Below are 25,085 nucleotides of genomic sequence, written 5' to 3'. Positions count from 1 at the left end.
AAGACGCCGCTACAGTCGTTAGGAGCAAGTCGCTGCCGCATCTGCACCCGCCCTAATATGCGGTTGACATTTATTACTTGTAATGTTTGTCAACAAAATATAAATATTGCATAAATTCTACAATATACCAGTCGCTGTGTTATAAAGAGGATGCTGGTTTTTTGAAAAATTAATTTACAAATGTGTCACGAAATTATCAGTTAAATAATTCATCTGAATGAATTATTCAAGCTATGTTATTCAAACAGTTAATTTGATATGTACAAACAAGAGTACCTACTTATTACTAGTTATCATTATAATAGTAGACACTAATCTTATACACATCGGTACAGTTATTATCACTACGATTGCTTGAGACTGTATCTTATAATACAGATTTAGGATGTTTCAAAGAAGGGCGTTTTGATGATTTTTTTTTTTTTATAAATGAAAGTAATTAAGGATTGATTGAAGAAGGATACACTGGGACTGCAGGTGGCGAGATTGATTAAGAGCTGTTTTGTACTTTTTTTAAATTAAAGTACAGCGAATGTATTGGTATACGTTTTCGCGACACTTACAGTACCTATACTTTTCCTTATATTTCGTCGGTAGTAATAGCTGCAGTCGCTGTCGTAAACTGAAACCTCGCATTATTCCATCGCCTACAGGTGCCAGGGACGTAATTATTAAACTTTAAACTAAAAAACATTATATTTATATATTTCCTTTGACTCAAATTTTTAATTTAGATTTTCGTAGACTCTATCCTTGTTCACGACTTGCTCTGTCTGATTTATTTGTACTTATGTTGCATTGATTTATAAACAGGTTTTTTTATAAATTAGTATTATTATATAATTAGTTTACAGACACACACACACACACAAACACGCGCGCGCGCGCACACACAAACGCACACACACACACACACACACAGACATGCAGTAAAAATGAGCACACCCGTACACACTTTATTACCCCCAAAAAAAAGACAATATCGCTTAAATACTATTTTTATAATATTTCTCAAGTAGATTTGCATCTGTTATGTACGTAATGTATGCTATGTCTCATATCTCCCAGTGGAAGACACAGGCAGCTGTATCACAGTCTATACTGTTACGGCTACCGACGTTAACCTGTATGTGCTGTAAATTATTTTTTTAAAAGGAATGAATAAATAAATTATTATTATTATTATTAATTATTATTATTATCAATTATTATTATTAAATCAGTATAGTCTCAATTACATGTTAATTTAACATTAAATTAAGTTTTTTAACAGTTTATGAATTATATTCTTTCAAGTCCATTTTTATTGTTATCTTAAAAAAGTGCTTGTTAGAGCTATCATATTATTTATTACAATTTAGCATTTAATACAATTAACAGCTATGTAACACTTCTTAGCGCCTGTTACGCTGATTGCGAATACAGTTTATTGTGCACATAAGTTACGAATAGACGCTAACAGCAGCGGGTAGAATGGGCCGTTAGAGCCTGTTTCTCCTCAAATAATAAACCAACCTCAAATAATAGTGAATTAAAAAGAATAATGTATCATACAATCTTAATATGTTAGATAGGTACTCTCATCTGTCAAATAGCGTTGCCCACAACTCGTGAAGCTTCTCTCTGATACTAAGTAATCATTATTTGAAATCAATTTCTTTTAACAATTCTTAGTACCTTAAATCTAAATTTTAAATTAAGTGTCAGTCAACTAACTCAAACAATTACTAAGTAATATTTATTAAGTTTCTTCTCAAGACCTGCCTTTTAAGAAAACATTCTGAAAATCGTTGTTTCGGCTCTCAGAAGACGCCTCGACGTCTGCCCCGTCAGCGACTTGCTCGAACTAATTTCGACCTTATAACAGCGAGATAAGATCCAAAGGATGTTTGCGGTGGGTTACAAGTTAATTAGCCATTTAATATTCCCGAAGGAAGCGCTGCGGTCGCGGTTCTAGCGAACTCATTACTTTCTTCTACTTGGAGAAATAAAATTCTCATTACCTGCCGCCACCGGTCGGTAATCTCGACCTGTTTAAGGTTTGTATTCAACTTTTCAGAGGGAGGAGCGCCCAGAGCTAAACATACCTGATGCAAATGAGTTTCCTTATTGTTTACTTTAAGTTTTGGGGATATTTGTGACAACTTAATATAGATACCGTATAAAGCAGGAGGTCTTATGTCTTTACATTATTTATTTCAATGGTTGTAATAGGAGGTGAACTTTTAAGACCAATTAATCAGAAGATTTTGTAGTTAGTTTTAATTTTATTTATAGGTGCTTGACCAAGCTTGGGCCTGGCCAGTGAGGTTTTAGGTCAGTTCTCTGGCCTCCAAAACCAGGACCAAAAGTAATGTATGTAGAAACATATACCTACCTACACAGCGCTGAACAGCACTACAAAACAACTTTACTGCCGCTTTGTTCTCGCATTTTATAAACAAAATGCGGTCTATATTAGGGCCTAACAAAAATTAAGTCATCATGGGTCGCTTGCGACGAAGTCAATTAGAAGGACTATATGATATTATTATTTTTGTGATGATATACATTCTAATTATGAGGACAAATGAACAAATGTTTGTTACGTCTTCGTGTTAAAACTAAGAGATTAATTACAATGAATATCGATAGCTACTTTTTCAGTACAACTAGGATGGCAAATAAGCGTACAGCTCGCCTGATCGTTAGCGATTACCATAGTTAAAAGACGTTTCCAACACCAGAAGCATCGCAAGTGTTTTACCAACACCAATCCCCCCAGGAGCTCTGGTCACCTTACTCACCACAAGACCACAACACTGCTTAAAACCAGTATTATTTAGCTGTAATCTTCTGTAAGGTCGAAGTACATCCACAATCGTGCTGTTCCAGATTTTGTGCAGGATATTAGCTGCTGTGCCATAGTTCAGTTGCCTCATCAATTTAGATATTACTAGCTGACCCCGCAAACGTTGTTTTGCTGTATATGTTATTAACCCCCCTTAACCCCCCCTTCAACTTAGGGGTATGAAAAATAGATCTTGGCCGATTCTCAGACCTACCCGATGTGCATACAAAATGTCATAAAAATCGGTCTAGCCGCTTCGGAGGAGTATTGTAACTAACATTGTGACACGAGAAATTCATATACTCGTATAAGATTTGGCTAATTATCCAGAAACTCTCAAGACTTAGGTAATAGGTGATTACGTAGATAAATCCTGTGGCACGACTAAGATAAGCTTTACTTTTAAATATAACACACCGTCTCGATCTTGACAAAACGTTTAAATAAATGAGTGCAATAACATTCAATCTCAAACTATTCTTATTCTTACTTAATCTTTATTACTTTTTACGCAACTGTATTTTAAATGTTCCTCTTCCCCTCCAAATAGTTTGAGGAGATTTATAGAGCTAATCTATTGAGAAACGCATTCAACAAATTTACCACAAACCCTCGCTGAAGAACGATCCGAAATAGCCTCGTCTGTAACCTGTTTGTCTTTCTCCTCTTAGAGCTCGTAAGATGCAAATTGTGGCTATAAAATCAGCACATCCGACCTGCGGGACACGTCCGGTACTGCGGTCTTTCCCTTGGGAGACTAATCTGTTTGAGCGTTTTTTGTCGCCTGAGCTATAAGGGTCTATAGTAAGATTTATGTCATGCGGGATATACCACAAATTTTATTATTATTTAATGATGCGTGGACAATGTTATTTTCTGAAGAATTGGCATCGTAATGACATAATACTTACAATTGGTACCCTACGTTTAGTACGTAGGTAGGAGAGTGGGGGTCTAGATGTAAGGGGTAAGGACACGTATTTTTACCTAGATAATTAAAGAATTTAATTAATAAATTAAGAAATTCAACCTAATCTACTATTTAATACCCATTCTATCGTATGAGCGCAATCAGTAGGTACCTATTCCATCTGCTGTGTTGAGCAGCCACTCCGAAAAAGAGATATTTCGGGTTTTTATTTTTCGTTTGTACAAAATTGGTTTCTATTGATATTATGTTTTTTAACTGTTGTCGATTGGTACAAATGCGTTTAATATTCGTTTGGTATTATTATGATAACTGGTACTATACACCAAATAGTCGATATATTTTTACAGCTGTAATTTTGAAAAACCTTACAGTGGACCATGTTGTTACACTTTCATGGAGCAAGTTGTAATACATATTTTTAGTATTTTTTGTTGATGCTATTTAGTTCAGACTGAGAAACTTCCGAAAGCCGAGATGTGCACGAATTCGCTTCTATTAAAGTAATGGAGAATAACACCAGTGTACGAAAAGCTGAAAAAACATTTTAATTTGTATTAAGTGTCACTGTACAAGTATGTGGAGAAAAAGAGACAAAGTCGACAGACAAATCTCTATCAGTCAGCTATGTCTGATCCACACAGGTTTCTAAATAGGAAGGAGTTAAAATCTTTGAACGTCAGAAAATTAGCATACCATTGCGATGTTACGAATGAAGTGAAGAATCCTAAAACCTCCGTAGTGGCATGAAAGATAGTCAGATGGAATTGATTTGATTAAAACCTTAATGCCATATACCCAGAACTGTATCTATCTGAGGACGCCTGAAGCTGTGAGCCGCGGAACATCCGTTACGCATAATTAACGACAAGACTTTTTGTAATGCTTATAAACGTTGTTTAGAAAAAATATGTTTTAGTTAATTTTGAATGTTTTCAATTTACCCCAAGCTTGTTACTACTAGCCCCCATTATGGGGTTAATTTTAATACTTATCACTTTTTTTCAAACCCGTTAATACAAGAATTCGTCACAGGTTTTATAAAAATTTTATTTAAAATCAATTATTGAATAATGTCTCATTCGACAAGTACCTACTGTTGCTTAAATACCAAACAAATAAGCTCTCATAGCCAAGACACGAAAAATTGTTACAAGTTCCCCGTTTCCCTACTACTTAATACCACCAGGCCTATAAATGTAAACCTACTTGAATGTATTTTTTTTCAGATGATATGTTAAATTGAGTTTTTGCCAAAACTTCGTGTCGTAAGTTTGTTTCAACTAAGCATCCAATCGTCGTGCACTTGTCACGTCATCCGTAATGGTTTGGAAGGAGTATTCGCTAGCGTGATCTGAAAATATCGCTCGAAGATGAAGCCGACTAATTGAGTCTCAGCCGGGCGGCCGCTAATTGTACGCAGCACGCCGGCGCCGTCAGCGCTCCATTAGCATAAATAAGTGCCGCGACAAATTCACGCGAGACGCGTCTGTTTGTTTTACGATTTATTTATTCCTCTGCCGTGGAAACAGAGGAATGTGTCCGAAAACGTAGAGCAGCGTGACGTCACGCGTCACGTGCGGCGTGTTTACCAACAGGCGGCGGCTAATGGCGCTATTTGCGGGCGCGCTATTGTTGTGGCATCGCCTGTGATTAACGCGCTCCGAGATAATAGAGCTTCCGACACGCGTTCGCTTCGAATCTTACGACGCGACAGCTGCCATTTACCATCCGCTAAGTGGCGCGCAGTTGGACGGCGGCCGCGCTGCGAGCGAACAGCTCGGAGCGTACTGACTTGTACAGGTACCACCCCCTCGCCACGAAGATTTCGTAGCATATTTTAATCTAGTTAGAACTGAAATATCTGGGTGTTGCTATGGAAGTCGGGCGTGAAATAAAAACGTCAGTGTGTAATCTTATAATTAATATTTATTGAGCCTGCTCTCGAAGCTATTTACAATAATCTATAGATACATTACTAATAGATAGACGACGACGGTGGTCCGTGCGGCGCCGGACGGAGTCGCGGCGAGTCGTGCGAACCACCGCGACCGTACAGTTATAACATTCACCTCGTTTACCGCCGTCAAACAGACGAAAGTACGTCGGTAAATGTACATAACGACAATAGAACGCGCCACTTTAAAATCGCGTCAAATTGTTAGCTCCACAAGTAGCCCACGACTAACCTCGCTGTCGTTCGCGTTGCCTTTACAATACTTGCACCAAACTGGCACCATACATTCATATGCTTTGTTTTAGGTTTCTAAATAATTTGTGACGAAATTAAAAACGTTACAAGATGTTATAAGCCTACAAGCTGTTACCGTATGCATAGCAGTAGGTACCGACGAGCGGGAGAACAACGCGAGTGAAAGCCGTCAGCCGCGAATGGTCCGTGAAATGAGAAAGTCGCGTGCGAGTGGAGTGTCCGCGCCGGAGCTGACGAGCAGAACAGCACGTCGCAGCCCCGTACTGCGACAGTGTCTTTACGAAGCGAGCGAGAACAAATCTTTACATAATACTGGACTCATCGTTACCAATATATGTGTACATATACATATATAACATTCATCCAACAGAACAACAACATAAGCGAATTAATTTAGTCAATCGTTCAAGAGTGTCTATAACCAGGTGTCAATTACAAGCAATAAACCAACAATGTTGCTGTTAATCTGTCTAAATGTCATGTACGACACACGTACAGCGGTAGTTCACGTTGGCTCTGTGACGAACGACACGCTGTCACAACAATTTGTAACGAGTAAGATAACTGACATTACATACGACTTTACAATGCCTATGGAAAACAGATGATAAGTTTGCTTCTGTTCCGTTAAACCAGCTTTTATTTAACATACTGTTAATAAGTAAACGGTACATTAATGTTTATTAAGCAAAAATAATTAATCTATTTTTTCATGTAGGTATCTTCTTTTTATCGATACAATACAACATTGTGACATATTCGACCTTGTCAACAAATATTAATAAATCTCGAAACAGTATGTAATATGCTTTAGACATTTTATTATCCTGTCTTCTTGTTCGTTTTCCACTAACAACATTCACTTAAAACATTTCTTATGTTGCTTGTAGAAAGATGAGAAAATAACACATTTCCTATAATTTTACATAGCAACATATCGTTTACAATATTTCTCTTAATGTTAGTCTGTGTAGGCCGCAGCCTCTCGTAAATCGCTCGCTCCGCTACGACACATTCTCTACATTGTATTTACACCTACGCTAACTTACGCTACGTACATACATAGGGAGTCTTTAAATCATCTATCATATACTATATACGGTATGTATTTACATACGTCTCTATTATTACTCGTCTAAAACTAAATAGGTACCTATGTGTGAGGCACGAGGCCCGGCGAGGCCGATCGAGACCGACCGAGACCGACCAAGGATCACCGAGATCGACCGAGACCGTCCTAATTATGGAGTACACGCTAACTCGAACAGAATTATCACAGACTATTACTCAAATTAAATGAACTCGTTTTTGAACTGTCTGTCGTCAATCCGTCACGTGTGTATGAGTCTGCACGGAGCGACATAAAGATACGTGTGTGCGTTGAGTTGTCGACAGGACGCTAAGAACATTTTTAATCCCTACGTATTCGGTCACAGAAACCATCCTCGTCACGTCAGCGTCACGACAGAGACTCACAAACGTTTCTAAGGTACGTACATTAGCTTGTAATTTGTATTGACTTCTGTGACTGAACACGTCCTGTCGATGTGACGGCCGCAACCAACGTGCAGACGCCGCGAAATCATGTTAAGGATGCGCAGTGGTGAAATTAAAAGTATATTAAATATTAGGTATTTTTCTAAGTTTATCGGTTCGACAGTTGGTACGTTTTAATTACAGACATATAAATTCAAACTTCCTAAAGGTTGGATAGAAGTAGAGAGTGATAACTTATTTATAAGCAAACTAAAGAAGTTACTAGTCACCAAATGTTACTATAACATAAATGAATACTTTAATGATAAACTATAAGACCAAATATTTATGTTGATGAAAATATATAGATATATTACTAAAATATGTATTGGACGAGAACAGATAGTTTATATTACAATATATATTACTAAAAGCGCCCCCTCTTTTCTACCCAAATATTTCGTACCCCAGCGGGGTCCATAATAATGCTCTGTATATTCGAAAATAAGTAGATTGTGGTTATGAAATAAATAAATAAATCCTATTTGGTTAGTCTCATTTATCTTCTGACATTACTTACAAACAATGCCATCGAGATATTTGTTATTTTAAAACTCTTATAGATTACATCGTGTTATACACGCGTGTATTTACGACGACAACTGTCCAAGTTTGATCCACATTCAGTTCTATTCCATTTCACGGAAAATAGTAACAGTTACACGGTAGATGTATATTGTGTACTTTCGTAGTCCTATGTCCAGTGCGGGAGTGTTCTGCGAATGGTTCTCAGAATATTGTTACTGGAGTGTGTCAGCTGTCGCCGGAGACCGTTTGATGAACAGTGAGAACACGAAACGAGGTGATGTTCTTATTGCAAATGTAACTGACATTTTGTTTATTAAATTCTCTAACGAAGTTATTGAAAAGATTTTTTTATACATTTTCATTTGTTATATTTTTATTATACAGCGATAAGATAATAATAGAATGTGACGATTAAACCGTTAACGAAAACTTTGCCTTTAATATACCTACCTATGCTTAAGATTTTTCTTTACTTTGTATTTTACACGAAAAAATTATTGAATGAGTTTGATGGGTTTTAATTTTATTTAAACATTGTCACTTGTACAACACAATCGAGACAAGCTTAGACAAGTTGCGATAACGACAGATCATTATCCTCAACAATCAGCGGCGGCCGAACGAGTGTCGGTTCCGCGGCTTTCAAATAAGTTATCACTCGTTTCCTTTGTTAACCTCCCTCCTTCTCCCCCTCCCCCGCCCCGAGAGTCCCAAATCGCTAGCGGCAAACGACTCATTCACAGGAGTTATTATACTCGAAAGTTTAATTATCTCGTACGCGAACGGAATGTTAACGTTTGTATTTTGTAATAACAACACGTGACTCAACTGTCAAGCCAGCTCTTGACGTGGCGTCAACAAAAACGAGGATTAGCGTGCAATCCGGTCCGAAGCGCGGCGTCGTCCTCACAGCCACAAGAGTCCGGGTATCACAGTTCACACTGGAGAGACGGCTCCGCGCCCTCAGAACCAGTACAGGTCCTTCGACGTGTCCTGCACCTGCGCCTCCAGACCTGCGGCAATGGAACATGTGTCACACTTACTGTTACTAACTTATCTGTGGAAATACCAATTTTAAAAAATAAACTGTTCAATGGAAGCGACCAAGTTGATAATAAAATTTTATGTGTATCTACATAATCGAAATTTCCAAATCTAAGTCTTTGTATTAGATATCTTAAGATACAGCAGCATATTTCTGGTCCAAATTATTAATTTGTGGTTTAGTCAAACTAAGGTGTCTATTTGGTATAAGGGGAATTAAGGACAAAAGACTTGAAAGCACATTGACGCAAAATCCACCTTCCACCAAGCGGTTTCTGTTGTGTGTCAGTTGTAATAAATGAGAAACTTCTAATAAGTAGGTACCTACCACACTGTTACACTAACCTATACCTACTTATTCATTGTGTTCTCGTTCCATTAAAATTAAAAGTTGTCTACTGTGCAGTGTTTTAGTTTCTGCTTTTTGATGGTTAGGTATGTCACGATGTGTGACGTCAATAAATGGTATATTTTTGCAAAATAAATTCCACGGCATCAGTTCCATTAGGATCATAAAAAAGGAAGGAAAAATATAACGTGAAACCAATTAGACATTATTTGTGTTACTTCAAAATGACGGATGTATTGTAATTAGCCACACACAGTATTCAATTAAACAGTTTGTTACGGTTTTTAATTCTAAAGCTCTATGGTTAACCTTTTTATTTTCGGTAAAAAGCCCAAGCTTTTATAAAACCCAACTTCAAGATATAGCAACCACAAGTCTCACTTGACATAACGAAATGTGTAAATGACCCCGCGTGTCAAAATAACGTAAATTACAGCCAACGAACACGTGAGTTTAACAACCAAAATGTCACATATTGGGCTCCAATGCCATTTGATGTCATCAGTAAGTTGTCTCTTGTCTATTCTTTTAATATGTAATAATCCGTTTTGTCTCGTTTTTTAAAGAATAGAGCAGAGATAACCTCCCAATTTTTTTAAATCGGTTACAAAGTAAATTTCAAATGTCTTAAGGTATGAATATTTTTTGTCATAGCTCGCAACGTCCTTATTTTCAAAATAGGAACCATTTCTTTTTTTTTTAAGTTATATCTGTAGAAAACGAACCAAAGTAATGTTCGCAGTCTTTTCGACCACGAGCACTAGCGCCTGATATAGATAAATACCTACTACACATTTGCAATCGCACACCAATCGTTTGTTTACTTCCTAACTGCAGTTTCTATTTCGTGTCCTATACCCAAAGGTTGTCTGGAAGAGATCGCTCTTTCAGCGATAAGACCGCCTTTGTACATCTTTCATTTTATGTTTTTATTTTTTTTTTGTTCTTTCTTTTAATGGTCTACAATAGGTAAAGAGTATTATTATAAAAATCATAAAAAGTGTGTGTGTGTACTTATGCGCGCACGTAAGAAGTTATAGGTAAGTACTTTATTGGCTGACTTACTTCACGTCGCTAACATCTTTGTTTTCGTTGACTAGCTAACTTCAGGGTATCGGTTTTTTGTGAGTTGTGATGCTGTGCGCGCGCATCGTATATGTTTACTCTCATCATATTCCCCTAACGCGCCAAAAGAAATTAACTTCAAAAATTTAAATCACTATAAATGTATTTATGTATCTATTTATGTATGTATGTATGTATTTATGTATCTATTTATGTATGTATGTATGTAGGTATGTATGTATGTATATGTTTAATTATTTGAATATTTATAATAAATTTGTTGTAACTTGTACACCTATGCTGACGCTAGACCATTTCCTTTGCCCTAAGGTTGCCTGGAAGAGATCGCTTTTTAGCGATAAGGCCGCCCTTTGTACCTAATGATTATTGTCACTATTTTCTTTCTTTCTTTGATATGTATTATTTCTGTTTTTGGTGTACAATAAAGTGTATTATTATTATTATTATAAAGTAGTCAAAACTCGCATTTTTTTTTTTACTAAAACTTAATGAAAAATCTTTATTTGCCAATATAAAAAAGGCAGTGCAAGTGAGACGAAGTCGCTAAAACCACAATATTACTTATACGTTAAATGCTAATCACGCGAATTTAATAAGAAAGATGAAGAAAAACTTTATGAATAAATGAGGAATTGTCTATTATTAAAACTACTTTAGCTTCAGTGCGAAACAATACCATTGGTATCTGAATGTCTTAATCCAAGGTTCGAAAATGTATTACGAACTGTACCAGGTATGTAGAGCCTGTGTAGAGTTAGTAGGTATGCTATAACGTATTATGTAGGTATCGCTTGCAACTTTGACCGACGAGGCGAGCTCCGACCGAACGACTACTGCCAATGCGCTGCAAAAACTTAATATACCCATGCATTTTGACCTCAATATCAAGAACAGTATGCTCTATTTTGAAATTGGGTATCTTTGACATAGAGAATGGGATCATTTACAGTTTTGTTACAAGAAGCTAGGTAGGCTAGATACCTTTATCTTGACTGAACTATGCAACAAATATTAGCTGTTTGACTTTTATTATCACACATCATTTACGTTTACCTATTTTATTGTTATCTTGAAAACAGATATCCCTATAAATAAATATTAATCTATTTCACTTTTATAAGATGTCAAACTTTAGTGAAAAGTAGTAAATGCCGTTGTATTGCAACCATCATAAATATAAGTCGAAACAAAAACAGCAAAGAGAACAAAAGGGACGTGACGGCGCGACTCCGACTGATTGAACGCCCGGCGTTGATTGTTATAAATGAGCGGCCGCTATCTGCTGCGGCATCGGCAGTCAGCCTCGCCGACGGACTGGCGGGCAGACCGGCAGACACGCAGTACGAGATATAGTAAAAAAAATGTAACAGAACGGTTACATAGGTATTGGAGTGACCAGGGTCGCATAAAGCAAAGGAGTATATGAGAGGTCAGAGCAATTTCAACTATCAAACTTTCTCTCGCTAACGAAATAGTAGGTACCTATTATAGAGAACCTATTATTATTAACGACACGAATTCCGATTCAACTATAGCATTATTTCTTTAAAAATATTCTTATTTTTCACGTTTAACGAGAAGCTTTAACGTTTATCCTTTTTACCGAAGATTCTCGTGTATTTATTGATCGTCCAGAAGTCGAATAGACGGAGAGCGTGCGACAATAGAGGCATTAATTAGAGCCTCGGTGCCGACGGCCGGTTAATTGCGGGCGGCGGGCGGCGGGCGACGGGCGGCCGGTAATTGACAGCGCGCGTGATTTAGTGCCGCGGGGCAGCGGTCAGCGCGCCGCCATTGGCCCGCGCGGGCCCGCCCCGGCCGGCGCGCCACCGCCCGCCGCCGCTGCGAGCCTGGTACTCGCCGGCCGCTCGCGCGCATGTTATGTACGACGTTGCATAAAGTTTCGAAGGACTACCGTATTAATATATTTTAAATGTACAGCACAAAATGTTTGATATTGTTTCTATTTATTTCGCTGACTTTGTGTGCATATTGAATTTTTATCTTGTTCCAGCTTTTTCAGTTGATTTTCTATTAGTTGTTCTTTACGCAGGCGGGTTTTTCGTTTTTTTTTAATTATTATTTTATTGTTAAGAATGTTTTTCGGGTGAAAATGCTATTCTCGTTGTTATTGATAAACAATGTCTAAATTTTATTAAACGAAAATCCCCTCGAATCTACCTACTATCTAAGGTCTACTTATGCGAATGTGCTCGAAATGTTGGTAAATGCAGTGGTGTGAAGACATCATTGTATTGTAAGTATAAATTGTGCGTAGATCAAAGTGTAATGTACGTAATATAAACAATAAACAATAAATGTAACAGTATAGGTATAGGATAATGTAATTGTAATGATAATGCTTTATATATGTACTTAATGAGATAGGTTTAGTCATATAATACATTAATAACAATTAAAAAAAAAACAGAGAATAATGGATAAAAAGATTTTCTAAGTACCTACCTACACAAAAAAAAGTGCCTACTAACAATAGCATAGGTTAAGTGTACATATATTGTAGTTAGAAAATAAGTGTAAATATAATAAAAATAATAACTATAAATAAAATAATATGTAGAATAGTCTTTGTCAGTGGACTCGCGTCGATTTTTAGAGATTCTAAGGCTAGTCTTAAGTTTTCTAAAGTTGTAGTGAAGTAGGTACAAATGCATGTTTTAAAAGAAAAAAATTAAAAATATGGAATAACAAAAGCACGGGCATTATAAGCGTGTGGATATATCACTTACATAAAAAAGGTAAGACATAGGGAGTAGGCTGATGTCATTAATAGCTTTTATAAGTTTAATTGTTAAGGCTGTACAAAGTAAGTATAAACAACCTCAGCAAACAAATGCCTAACCGTAACACTAGGCAAGGAGGAACATAAAACACGTAGGTAAAATGTAAGCGGTCGCATTCCGCGGCGCGGATTGTTCAATTACGCACTCATTAGCCGCTGCCAGCGCTACAAGCGCTGAGAGCGCTGGGAGCCAGAGCAGCGGTGTTTGTTATATCCATAATACTTATTTATGGAAAACTTATGTCTACCGCATGCCTCCGCTTCGAAGGCTCGAGAATATGATAAGTACCTTTAGACTTTAAAAGTTTTTACCATTTGAAGGATTAATTTTACTTTTGTATTTTATACATTGACATAATTGTGTTTGCTCGCAAACGAAAAAAAACCGACTTCAATTACATCGACGAGTAATACAACGTAGATCGACGAAAAAATAGTCAAGTAACTACGCGTTATCAAAGATTACTTAAAAAGTAGTTATCAGATCTCGATAAAATTTATATGTGACCACATGACAAACATCAGCTTTCGATTAAATTAAAAATTATTAAAATCGGTACACCCAGTAAAAAGTTATTGCGGATTTTCAAGAGTTTCCCTCAATTTCTCTGGGATCCCATTATCAGATCCTGGTTTCCTTATCATGGTACTAAATTGGGCATATCTTCTTTTCAACAAAAAAAGAATTATCAAAATCAATTCATCGAGTAGAAAGTTATGCGGTATAATACAACGTAGGTCGACGAAAAAAGCGTCAAGTAAAAACGCATTATTAGATATAACTCGAAAAGTAGTTGTTAGATCTCAAATAAATTTAAATGGGACCAATTGACACACACCACCTTTCTATTTAAAAAAAAATGTCGAAATCGGTCTACCCGCTCAAAAGTTCTGATGTAACATACATAAAACAAAATACAGTCGAATTGACAACCTCCGCCTTTTTTGGTCGGTTAAAAATTAAAAGAACAGTAAATAACGTAGCGCCTGTACATGAACTATGACAATGACTGGACTTACTCGTTAAACAGAAAGATAGTGCATTTCAATAGGTTTTGATTTAAAATTTTATTTATTTCGTGCAAAGTCAAGCCAGGTAAACAACACAGGCGTTAAATAAAAAATATAAAAAATATCAGTAACCCAGCTCCTTGGCATTATGTATGTATAGCTTGCAGAAGCATTTATATCAAATAAAAATTAATTATTAAAAAAAACCCGACTGCGACAAATAAGCACTAAAAAGGGAAAAAAGAAATTACAATTTAGTGTGAAGTGTATTGAGTGCACCGTGTATTATATTCCCTTCGATACTTTCATAAGCTACAGATATTTTAATGTATTAATAATATAATATAAACTTCAAATTATTACTCGCGGGGACAAAAAGTTCCACAAAAAACTGGTTATATCATCAATCGAACATTATCATAACCTCAGTAAACTATTATCAATTGAATCTGTTGGTTTACTAGTTTGTGGCCGCTTGCAATCATTTGAAGTTATTAAAACCCACAACGGTGTGATCGAGTGTCGTTCCCCGTAGCTTGTGTAGGTACTATGGCACCCAGCAAAGTATCAGAGGAGACATTCGCCGTTCAATTGTTTATTGCCCTCAACGCGCGTCAAAGTCCACCGTACGCGGCTCAGTTCGTACACCTATTGGGTCATCGGATTCTACGAACACTGCTTGCGGCATCTCCCACGTCTCTAATTAGTCTCTAGCCGGGCATTCTATACTTCGGACAACACCGCAGCACCATTAACTAGGCCGCGATTAATGATGCAATCCAATACAATACATACGGAATTCATTACGGATTTACGGAACTATATTTGCGTAATACGAGTATAATAACTCCACATACACGTGTGACTCGGATTCTAATCCTATCGTGATAGTTAATAATTTTTAATATAAAACTTTTATTCTATCGCCCCAAATTTTTCATTCATCTAACGCATCTCGCGTGTCTTTCGCGGTATTTGTGTGTTTTAATCTGTGTATCAAATGTTAATAAATGTTTTTATTCAATAAAGGTTAGCCTTTATTTAACAATTGTTTTTTTTTTTTTTACTTAAAAGTATTTTTGCTGTCCAGGGAGCGGCACATTGGATTTAAGTGTAACAATATATATACTTCTGAAATTAGCTAATCAGACATTTTAATATGATATCCCACTCGACAGGTTTTGAAGTTTTGAAGCGAAAACTTCTTTATCAGCGTTGGACACTTTTTGGTACCGACACACCGACATGCAAATTCTAATACTAAAACTTCTAAGCTTTCACTTCTATCGGCAGTCTCTATAACTGCCATTTTTTTTTTAAATTATGGTGTCCATTATCTGCCATTTTAATTTTTTTTTATTGTATCCATTATCACTCGATCCGTGAAGATGAATCTAACGACACCTCAACGTTAAAATGCTTCAAGCCGTTTAGGCTGTAGCGGTAAACATATAATCTACATACATACATATATACACTTGCAAAACATTACCCTCCTCTGCAGTCGGGTAATAAATAGGTATAGCGTCGTATGTAATTACGCGTCGTTAGCAATTATCGAGTTAGATTGATATGAGACGCGCCTGTGAGAACGAGCGCCGCGGATTGTTGCACGACACAGCTGTCGGCGAGACTTGCTGTTGTACAGACTTATAGGATAATAAATTATAATTATTATTGAAGAGGAAAGTCTCGTCTAGCTCACAGCAGCGTTGATATAGCGGGGAAGCACGCGACGTGACTGATAGTGCGATAGACCTCACAAACATTTTTAATAATTATAATGGACACATCAATGATTTATCATAATGGCACTGCTGATATTTGACATATGTCATACACATATAATTCAACATAATTAGTCACCACACAACTGTATGCTTATATAAATACCGCATATCTGTTTATTTTGGGGTGCATTGAGAAAATGATAAATCCCCAGTAATAGGTGTAAGTATTTCATCTTTCTTACAAAATGTTGTAGAACAACATATTTATAACGATAATTTTCCAGAGTAACGTGACAGAATTTTTAAAAATTCACCTATTATTTGTAATGTGACATTTCAACGTACATAGGTAGGTATATTGTGGAAGCAAATAGTGTTGACATGTTTGAACTGAACATTTGTCTTCCCACGCGGTTGGCAGGGGTGTTGTGTCACTACGTACTAACTGTAGGTGTATACCTACTTATGTGTTAGGTATACTTATATGTATGTACGTATGTGTGTATGCGGTCGCCGGGTGTCACGTGACCACCCCACCCTGTAACATGTTCACGAGGGGGGGCGGCCTCCACGACCGACCGTAAACGCACCCTTTGCGCCCACTGCTGTCCTTAGATTAAATAGTTGAGAGAGGGGCTCGGGGATGCAATAACTTCCGGCAGACATTATTATAATGATAGATAAATCCAAGATAAAAAGAACTATTAGTTTTAAACATAGATAAATGTGATGGAATATTTCTTAAGACATAACAGCCCCTCAAATAAAACTATTTTAAACTAATCCAAGCGTGTTATAATTTCCTTCCGGCTCAGTAAGAATTTTGTTATAGAGACCTACCTACTTATAGGCACCTACTTTTTAACCGACTTCAAAAAAGGAAGAGGTTACTCAATTCGACCTTATATGGTATATATGTTTTTTTTATGTATGTTCGGGGATAACTTCATCGTTTATGAACCGATTTTGATAATTATTTTTTTTTTGTTGGAAAAAAGATATCCCAAGTGCGATACCATGATAAGAAAACCAGGATCTGATAATGAAATCCCAGAGAAATCGAGGGAAACATTCGAAAATCGTAGTGACGACTCATGCGTTTGTTAATGTTTTTCGTCTACCCACGTTGTATTACTTTTCTATGTAATTGAAATCTGTTTTTTTCGTTTGCGAGCAAACATAATTATACTGAACTATTGCCTCCACACAATTGAATAGTATTTACATTAGCTATAATATATATATTCAGCAAGGAAAATATCCTCTTTTAACTGATGGATATCAAAAGTTACCTACACACTACACACAACACACTAGTGGGTATCTACCAAGGAACTGGTGCAGCTCGGTGGTCAAGCGAGGCTCAAACAATGTACCGGCTCGCAACGGTAAGCGGTAGTTTATGTTAATGCCATCTCGTAAATCTTTTGGAGTCGATCTGCATACAGATTCATAATCGACCGCTGCACTCGATGAGGCACTGCGAGTGCACGTGCCTCGTAAACTCATGGCGAGTGTCGCACAAGTTTAGTGTACATCCGATACACAGACAAAAAAAGGTAATCATAAATACTGGATTAGATTTTCACATTGCTACTCTTGCATAAAATGAGTTTAATTAAAATAACGTTGAATTGTTTTGAATATGAAAGTTTAAGATCCCGAGAGCTCACGTGCCCACCAAACAAAACAAATTGGAAACGAGTCTTTGTATAAAATATTTATTTTTATAGATATTTAAGAATTAAGTAGGGACATGTCTAGGTAATCACGACCACTTTTTAACCGACTTCCAAAAAAGGAGGAGGTTCTCAATTCGACTGTATTTTTTTTTTTTTTTTATGTATGTTACATCAGAACTTTTGACCGGGTAGACCGATTTCGACAAATTTTGTTTTAATCGAAAGGTTTTGTGTGCCAATTGGTCCCATTTAAATTTATTTGAGATCTAACAACTACTTTTCGAGTTATATCTAATAATGCGTTTTTACTTGACGCTTTTTTCGTCGACCTACGTTGTATTATACCACATAACTTTGTACTGGATGTACTGATTTTGATAATTCTTTTTTTGTTGGAAAGGGCATATCCTTAGTTTGGTACCATGATAAGGAAACCAGGATCTGATGATGGGATCCTAGACAAATCGAGGGAAACTCTCAAAAATCCGCAATAACTTTTTACTGGGTGTACCGATTTTGATAATTTTTAATTTAATCGAAAGCTGATGTTTATCATGTGGTCACATATAGGGGAGAAGTGGCATGAAGGAGCCAGGTTTTGAAAGAGCCACTTCTATTATTTCGGTAGTTTAGGAACGGATTTGCTTGGTGATTTTATTTTTAAGTAGCAGCACTGATTCCCTGTCACTTACAAACATTTGACAGTTCACCGGTATCAACGGACGCCGGTGCATTGAGTTAAAGTTTTTGACACTAAAAAGTAAGTATTTTACTTCATTTAAGTTATTTTTTGATATTTTATTGTAAAAAATTATAGGTACATGGATTGTAGACTGAGTTTGTGAATATATTTGGCTTTGCAGCTGCGTAACAACTGAGTCGCAAAAGTTTTGATATTGTTATTATTTTGAAGATTATATTTTTTTTAAGAATAAGTTTTGAAAGAGCCGCCTGAATGGGCTATAAAAGAGCTGACTCTTTCATAACCGGCTCGTTCATAACCGTGCATTTGTAATTTACAAAACCACCTGAAGCTCACGAAGAAAATGAGTAATAGACCAGAATATCAGACCATCTCTCCATTTACTCCTATGGTTGCGATGCCGAGTACTTCAAGGCAACAAATTATATCACCGGAAATGATAAGACCATTTTCTAAAGCGGGGCCACGACAAAACACGACAAGCAATAACAGAAATATATATATATATATATATATATATATATATATATATATATATATATATCGTCTGCCATCGTAACTGGCACACCCGAAAAGAAAGAGGATAATGCAAAGAAAACAAAAAATGTTGAGAAACTGACTACAAAACAGTCCATAAAAACCCTTAATACAAAATTAACAATAAATCAAAAAAATTCCATACTGTAAGGTGACTCTGATTCGTCTGACTCTATCGTATTGGCTGAAGTAAAAAAAAGGTTGTTCGAAGAAAAACAAAGAAAAATAGTGATTATTGCGTACTTTGTCACAAAACATATGAAAACAGTGATGTAGACTGGTTTAAGTTAAAGTTTGTTCTGGTTGAGCTCACGAATCCTGTGGCATTAAGGGGAAATTTAACTTCTTTTGCAAGACATGCTTCTAATTTTAAGAAAATGACATTATATTCTAAAGTTCCTAAAAGGTCTGAATTATAAAGTTAAGTAAATTCATAGTTAACACTTTAAAGCTCAAAGTGAGCAATTTTTTTTTTGAAGTTGTTAAAGATTTAACGATGTTGTTTTTGATAGAAGATATTATATTTTTGTTTGTTAAATTTTTGAGATTGTTATTAATAAAAAATAATCCGCCTCTAATATATTAAGATTATATATATTATAATAGTTATAACTGAATAATATGTTAGGATTAATGACTTAAAATGACTGATAGAAATATTATTTTTTTAAAGTCATTAGTTTATAATAAAAAGAATTTGTTAGAATTGTCGTTTTTTTTATAGGAAAATAATTAGTATTCAGCATAATTTTCACAATTACACTTTATAATACTGACTGGCTCGTTCATAACTTTTGGTGGCTCTTTCAATACCGAAAAGTTATGAAACAGCCAAAAGACACATTTTTTAAAAATGAATATATATAGTTTTTTCGCATGAAATGACAAACCTTAATAAATAAATAATAGTTTGACAAAAAAATATCATTATTTCCTTCATTAAAAGTATATTTCTTTGCTCTGTTTAGTAAACTGGCTCTTTCATGCCACTTCTCCCCTAAATTTTATCGAGATCTGATAACTACTTTTTGAGTAATCTTTGATAACGCGTAGTTGCTTGACTATTTTTTTGTCAATCTACGTTGTATTACTAGTTGATGTAATTGAAGTCGCTTTTTTTTTTCGTTTGCGAGCAAACACAATTATTTAGATTCAACAATTTTTAATGTATTTCATTCTGAGCCAGTTGAATTTTCTTTAGAGTAACTGCGGAGTTTTCCCCAAACTGTTCACTGTAGCATCTATTAGACTCTATATCGATAGTAGTTTTACTTTTGCTATAGATTATTCACACTAAGAACTAGAATAAATAAAATTTGTTAACTGACGATTCAAAGTGCTTCTGAATGACGTATTTTTTATTTTTAATGGTTTCTGAGGTTTTGAAATATTTCGATACCATTGAGTGACTACAGAGTAATAGTGAGAGAGATCAGACGACGACAGGATGCAGCTGCGGGGGCAGCGGAGCGTCGCTGACTCTCACAGTTATAACGAGCTGAGATAAGAGTCACCGCGATGTTATCTTGATGAGACGCGCAGCAGACGTTCAAACATCATCATTTAGGTTTCCCTCGCGATGCGGGAAAGATAACGAGATGGCCGGCCAACGCGGACGCGGCCGGCGGCCGGCGCTAGCCGCCAGTCACATGAGCGAGCACAGGACTCCGGGACGGGGTGAGGGGCGCAAGGGGCGATCTCAAGAATTTAATTTGGCAGCGCCCCCTCGCCGCGCAAATTAATTTTAATCATCGTCATTAGAGGAGGAGCCGCCATTACTCGGGCGTCTTTCAACTCGCCGCGGAACTTTTTGCCGTCGCGAGTAATCGCTTCCCGTGCGTGCCGACCGTCTATGCGCTCTGCCCTATCACTCCCCGTCCCCCCTCCGTCCTCCGCCGCTCCCGCTCGCTACAATCGAGAGATGTTTTTTCGCGGGAGCGATGTCCGTAGATAATATGAAACACAAAGAGACCGCCGAGCAAATTATCCTAATCGGCCGCCATCGATCGTTAACGACGCATCTTAAAGATAAACTGTACCGCCGGGGACGCCTCGTCGCCGGACGCTTATCTGTTTTAATACGTGTTAGCAGACACCAGCAGGAGAGACCCGAGAACTTGTTAGCGGCTCGTGATGTTTCGTATTGTTTAACTTCGGAAGATCGACAGCAGTCGCTCAAAGCGAGGGCGCTCCTCTTTGTCTCTGCGATGAACGCTTAAATCATCACAATTAAAATATTTGCGCGCCGCGACGACGGAATGTCTTTGAAAATTAAAATATACAGAGCAGCGCGCCCTCGGCCCTCCGCGCACTGCGCTGCGCTGTTATTTATTGTGCTCTTTCATCGCTCGCAACAGCGTCGTCACCGCTTTTATTCGGCCGTCGGCGTCGTCGAGAATGTGATCAAGTCGATGGCAGTAAAATTAATTAGGATCACGAAACCCATCTATGAATACTTTTTCTCTTTTTTACCTTCCATTTTTAAGTTAAAACATAACGTGACACAACAAGTTTGAGTAATTAAATAAAAGAAAGACAGAATCGTTGGACGTATGAAATAGCATTACTTAACCCATAAATTTTTCAACAGAATTCAAAACAAGAATTTAACTTTGATCTGCACTCTCCAGGTGTTCCTACTGCATGGTGACAAACAAACCTAAACAAAACAAGATATATGATGCGCATCGAACTTCGGAGTACAAGACGGTATCGGTAGCTACTGTTCTACTAGATGGTCTCATGAACTCGTGAACTGCGATAGAAATGGAAGTGATCCAGAAATGATTCCTAGATTCTACCGCAATTAGGCTTATTCATGCAAATACCCGTCTGAATTTTGACTTAGATACCTATTGTATTTTAGTACAGAATCGTAAGTTTTGTCTTCAATAATAATAAAATCGGTCACCAACCCGCCTGCCCAGCGTGGTGACTATGGGTAACACACATGAGTTCACGTTATTTTTGGCGTAAACTTGTGGAGGTCTGTGTCCAGCAGTGGACTGTATAGGCTGTAATGATGAATAAATAAATATTTACAACATACACACACGCTCATCTGTTCCTATGGTAAGCAACTTAATGCTTGTGTTATAGATAACAGCCGACTGGTATAGCTACACTTTTTTTTTTTTTGATACACATACATATAAATATTGTCATCATCATTCATCATCATCATTTCAGCCTATCACAGTCCACTGCTGGACATAGGCCTCTCACAAGTTCACGCCAAAAATATTGTGAACTCATATGTTTTGCCCATAGTCACCACACTGGGCAGGCGGGTTGGTGACTATTTTTGTCGCACCGAAGACGCTGCTGCCCGTCTTCGGCCTGTGTATTTCAATGCCAGCTGGATGGTTATCCCGCCATCGGTTGGCTTTTTAAGTTCCAAGGTGGTAGTGGAACTGTGTTATCCCTTAGTCGCCTCTTACGACACCCACGGGAACAGAGGGGGTGGTTTTATTCTTTACTACCATAGCCAAAATATTTAAGCAAATATTTATTTACGCTGTAGCCACACAGCGTAAATAAATATTATATGTATAAATAAATATATGTATATCACACCCAGACTCGGGCTGGGAATCGAACTACAAACCCCCGGAGCAGGGTCACTACAAATTGCGCCAACGGGCTAGTCAATTATATATAAATGTAATGTATTTATATAGGTACCAATTACAGGGAAAAGTTCTGTGTTCCTCAATGAGTTCTCTAGTTACTCTAATCTCATTAGAACAACTACCGATTTCAGCTATAAAATATAGTCTGGTAATTTAAGGTGACTTATAACGATTAATAAACAAATGGCGAATGTAATGATGCTAGGGCCCTACGGTCAGGTGTACCAGAGCGCACGAGTAGGTAGGTATCAGTGAGGCGGGTAGGTCGTACTGACCGGGCGGCGCCGGGTAGGAGTAGGGCGAGCAGGCGGCGGGGTCGAGGTGCGGCGAGGCGTGGTGCGCGTGGTGCGCGTGGTGCGCGGCGTGCGGCCAGTCCACGGGCTTGTACTGCGCGTGCAGCGAGCCGCGGCCCAGCAGCAGGCCGCCGTAGCCCGCCGCCGCCATGTTGTGGTGCGCCGCCGCCGCGTGGTACTCGGCCGCGTGCCGGTGCGCCGCGTGCCCGTACCTGCGCAACAAATATAAAATTAAAGAATTTCCCTTTTGTATTTTATACAATTTGGTCGGAACACAAGCGTAACACCAGAAGCATCGCAAGCATGTCGCCGACCCTTCCGCCGACTCTCCCCAGATACTCCAGCCACCTCACTCACCGCAGACATTTTATTTAGCTGTGATCTCCTGTAAACTTGAGATCATTCCCCAGTTAGGCTGTTCCAAATTTAAAAAAGGATATTCCCTGCTGTGCCCTACCTCGATGAACTTTCATTTAAAATAATTTAATTATTGTTACAGTTAAAAGAAAAACAAAAAGACAGCAAAAACATTAAGTTACAGTTCACAAATTTTCTTCACCATCTGTTCCTATATTGTGTTTAATAATAAAGTACTGGCTATAAACAGAAAGTGTGCGTGTCGGAGCAACCCTCCCGGCCGACCGCCGGCAGTATTAGATCGCCGTCAGTGGAGATAGTTACCCGGCGTAGTGCTGATGCCAGGGGTCGTAGTCGTAGAGGTCGAGGCCGGCGCAGGCGGGGCCCGCCGTGGCGTTGAAGAACGACGCGGGCAGGTTGCGCGACGACATCGGCACGCCCTCTGCGGACACACCGACACTTACACACGGCCCACAAACACAGCTATATAAACCACATCCAATCCGTTATACAAGAATCTAGACAAAACCTCAAAGGACCAACTAGTGCGATCAATCAAAAATATCAACGTTTTCGACGATCACAAATATTTTTGTTTTGTTTTCAATACTAAAATAGATTGACGCTAAACGTGGATGTTTCACTGCAGTTTTAGTGACTTTGAAAATTATATATTAAATATTTTTATAAGAATTTTAGACACTACATTTATCAACAACTTTCTGTAAAAATCTGTCTATTGTTAAAATTTATTGAAAACGTGTTTCTAGAAATACATTTTAATCATATTACTATGTCAAAAAAAATAGTATGTACATTCACATTAAGTAGGTACCTATTAATCTTCAAATTACATTCACGGACAACAGTTGCCGATTACATTTTCCAATGACCTATGTATTTTGTCAACGTAATAGTCGTCGCCCAGCTTCAATAAATGTCGCACGGAACCACAGAGTACAGACTACAGAGTAGCGTCCGACGCGCGACGCATTCCCGCCGCCGCTGGCCGCGCGCCAGCTCGCTCAAATGAGCCGTTAAATTGGCGCGAGACAAGTGACGAGCTATTTTCATTACGTACCAGCATAAAACAATTCTTTCGAATATCAAACAAGGATATACAATTGATTTTTGAAGTATGAATAAAAAAAACTACCAGTAGGTAACAGCAGCGAGCGCCGGAACCTGTGTCGACGGGACGAACCTTGGTTGTAATTTGCTAGCAGTTATGTTCACACGGCTGAGAATTTACCGTTGACAACAATCCAAAAAAAAATCGATTCAATCTAAAACCATATTCTTTACTTAGCACAGCGTCTCCTATATGCGAAATATCATCATATGTCCTATATGCGAAAGATTTTAGCCTTGTTTTATAAATTAGTAAATAATTCCTTATTATATTGTTTTCTAATGTTTACGCGAATTTTACTCATTTAATAAAACACTTTTTTCGGATTTTATCGCGGTTTATTGTTAACTTTTGATTCCCGACGTTTCGGATACTTTACAGCAACCATGGTCACGGGAGGACCTCCCAAAAGTGTTTTAATTCCTTATTTTCTAGAATACAGTTTAGGTACATATTGGTACATACCGTGTATACCGGATATTTACAAATACAACCGTTCAACCAAAGTCCTACCGATTGTTTTTTTTTTCGGCTCGCAATATAAATTATTGGAAACTAGCTGTGCCCGCGACTTCGTCCGCTTGTATTATAAAAAAGAATATTTTTCAGTTCGCAGTTACAAAATAAATAAATGTCTAAAATAAAAGTAGCCTAAGCTACTCCTTACTGCATCAGCTATCTGCCAGTGAAAG

General features: G+C 37.5%; 1 protein-coding gene across 1 annotated transcript in view; it reads right to left on the bottom strand.

Annotated features, from left to right (window-relative positions):
* Positions 1-7,990: 7,990 nt before the first annotated feature.
* Positions 7,991-25,085, bottom strand: part of LOC123654460 (protein vestigial) — a 30,834-nt gene continuing 13,739 nt past the window's right edge. The window contains exons 6-8 of the mRNA XM_045590359.1: positions 23,586-23,703; positions 22,887-23,116; positions 7,991-9,047 (exon numbers count right to left, since the gene is read on the bottom strand). Coding sequence (XP_045446315.1) covers positions 8,998-9,047; positions 22,887-23,116; positions 23,586-23,703 — 398 coding nt within the window. The 3' untranslated portion in view covers positions 7,991-8,997. The remainder of the gene's footprint in view (positions 9,048-22,886; positions 23,117-23,585; positions 23,704-25,085) is intronic.

Source organism: Melitaea cinxia, chromosome 6 (assembly GCF_905220565.1).
Source record: "Melitaea cinxia chromosome 6, ilMelCinx1.1, whole genome shotgun sequence".
NCBI classification, from domain to species: Eukaryota; Metazoa; Arthropoda; class Insecta; order Lepidoptera; family Nymphalidae; genus Melitaea; species Melitaea cinxia.
Note: the sequence above shows the minus strand (reverse complement) of the source record. Positions and strands in the feature narration are given on the sequence as shown.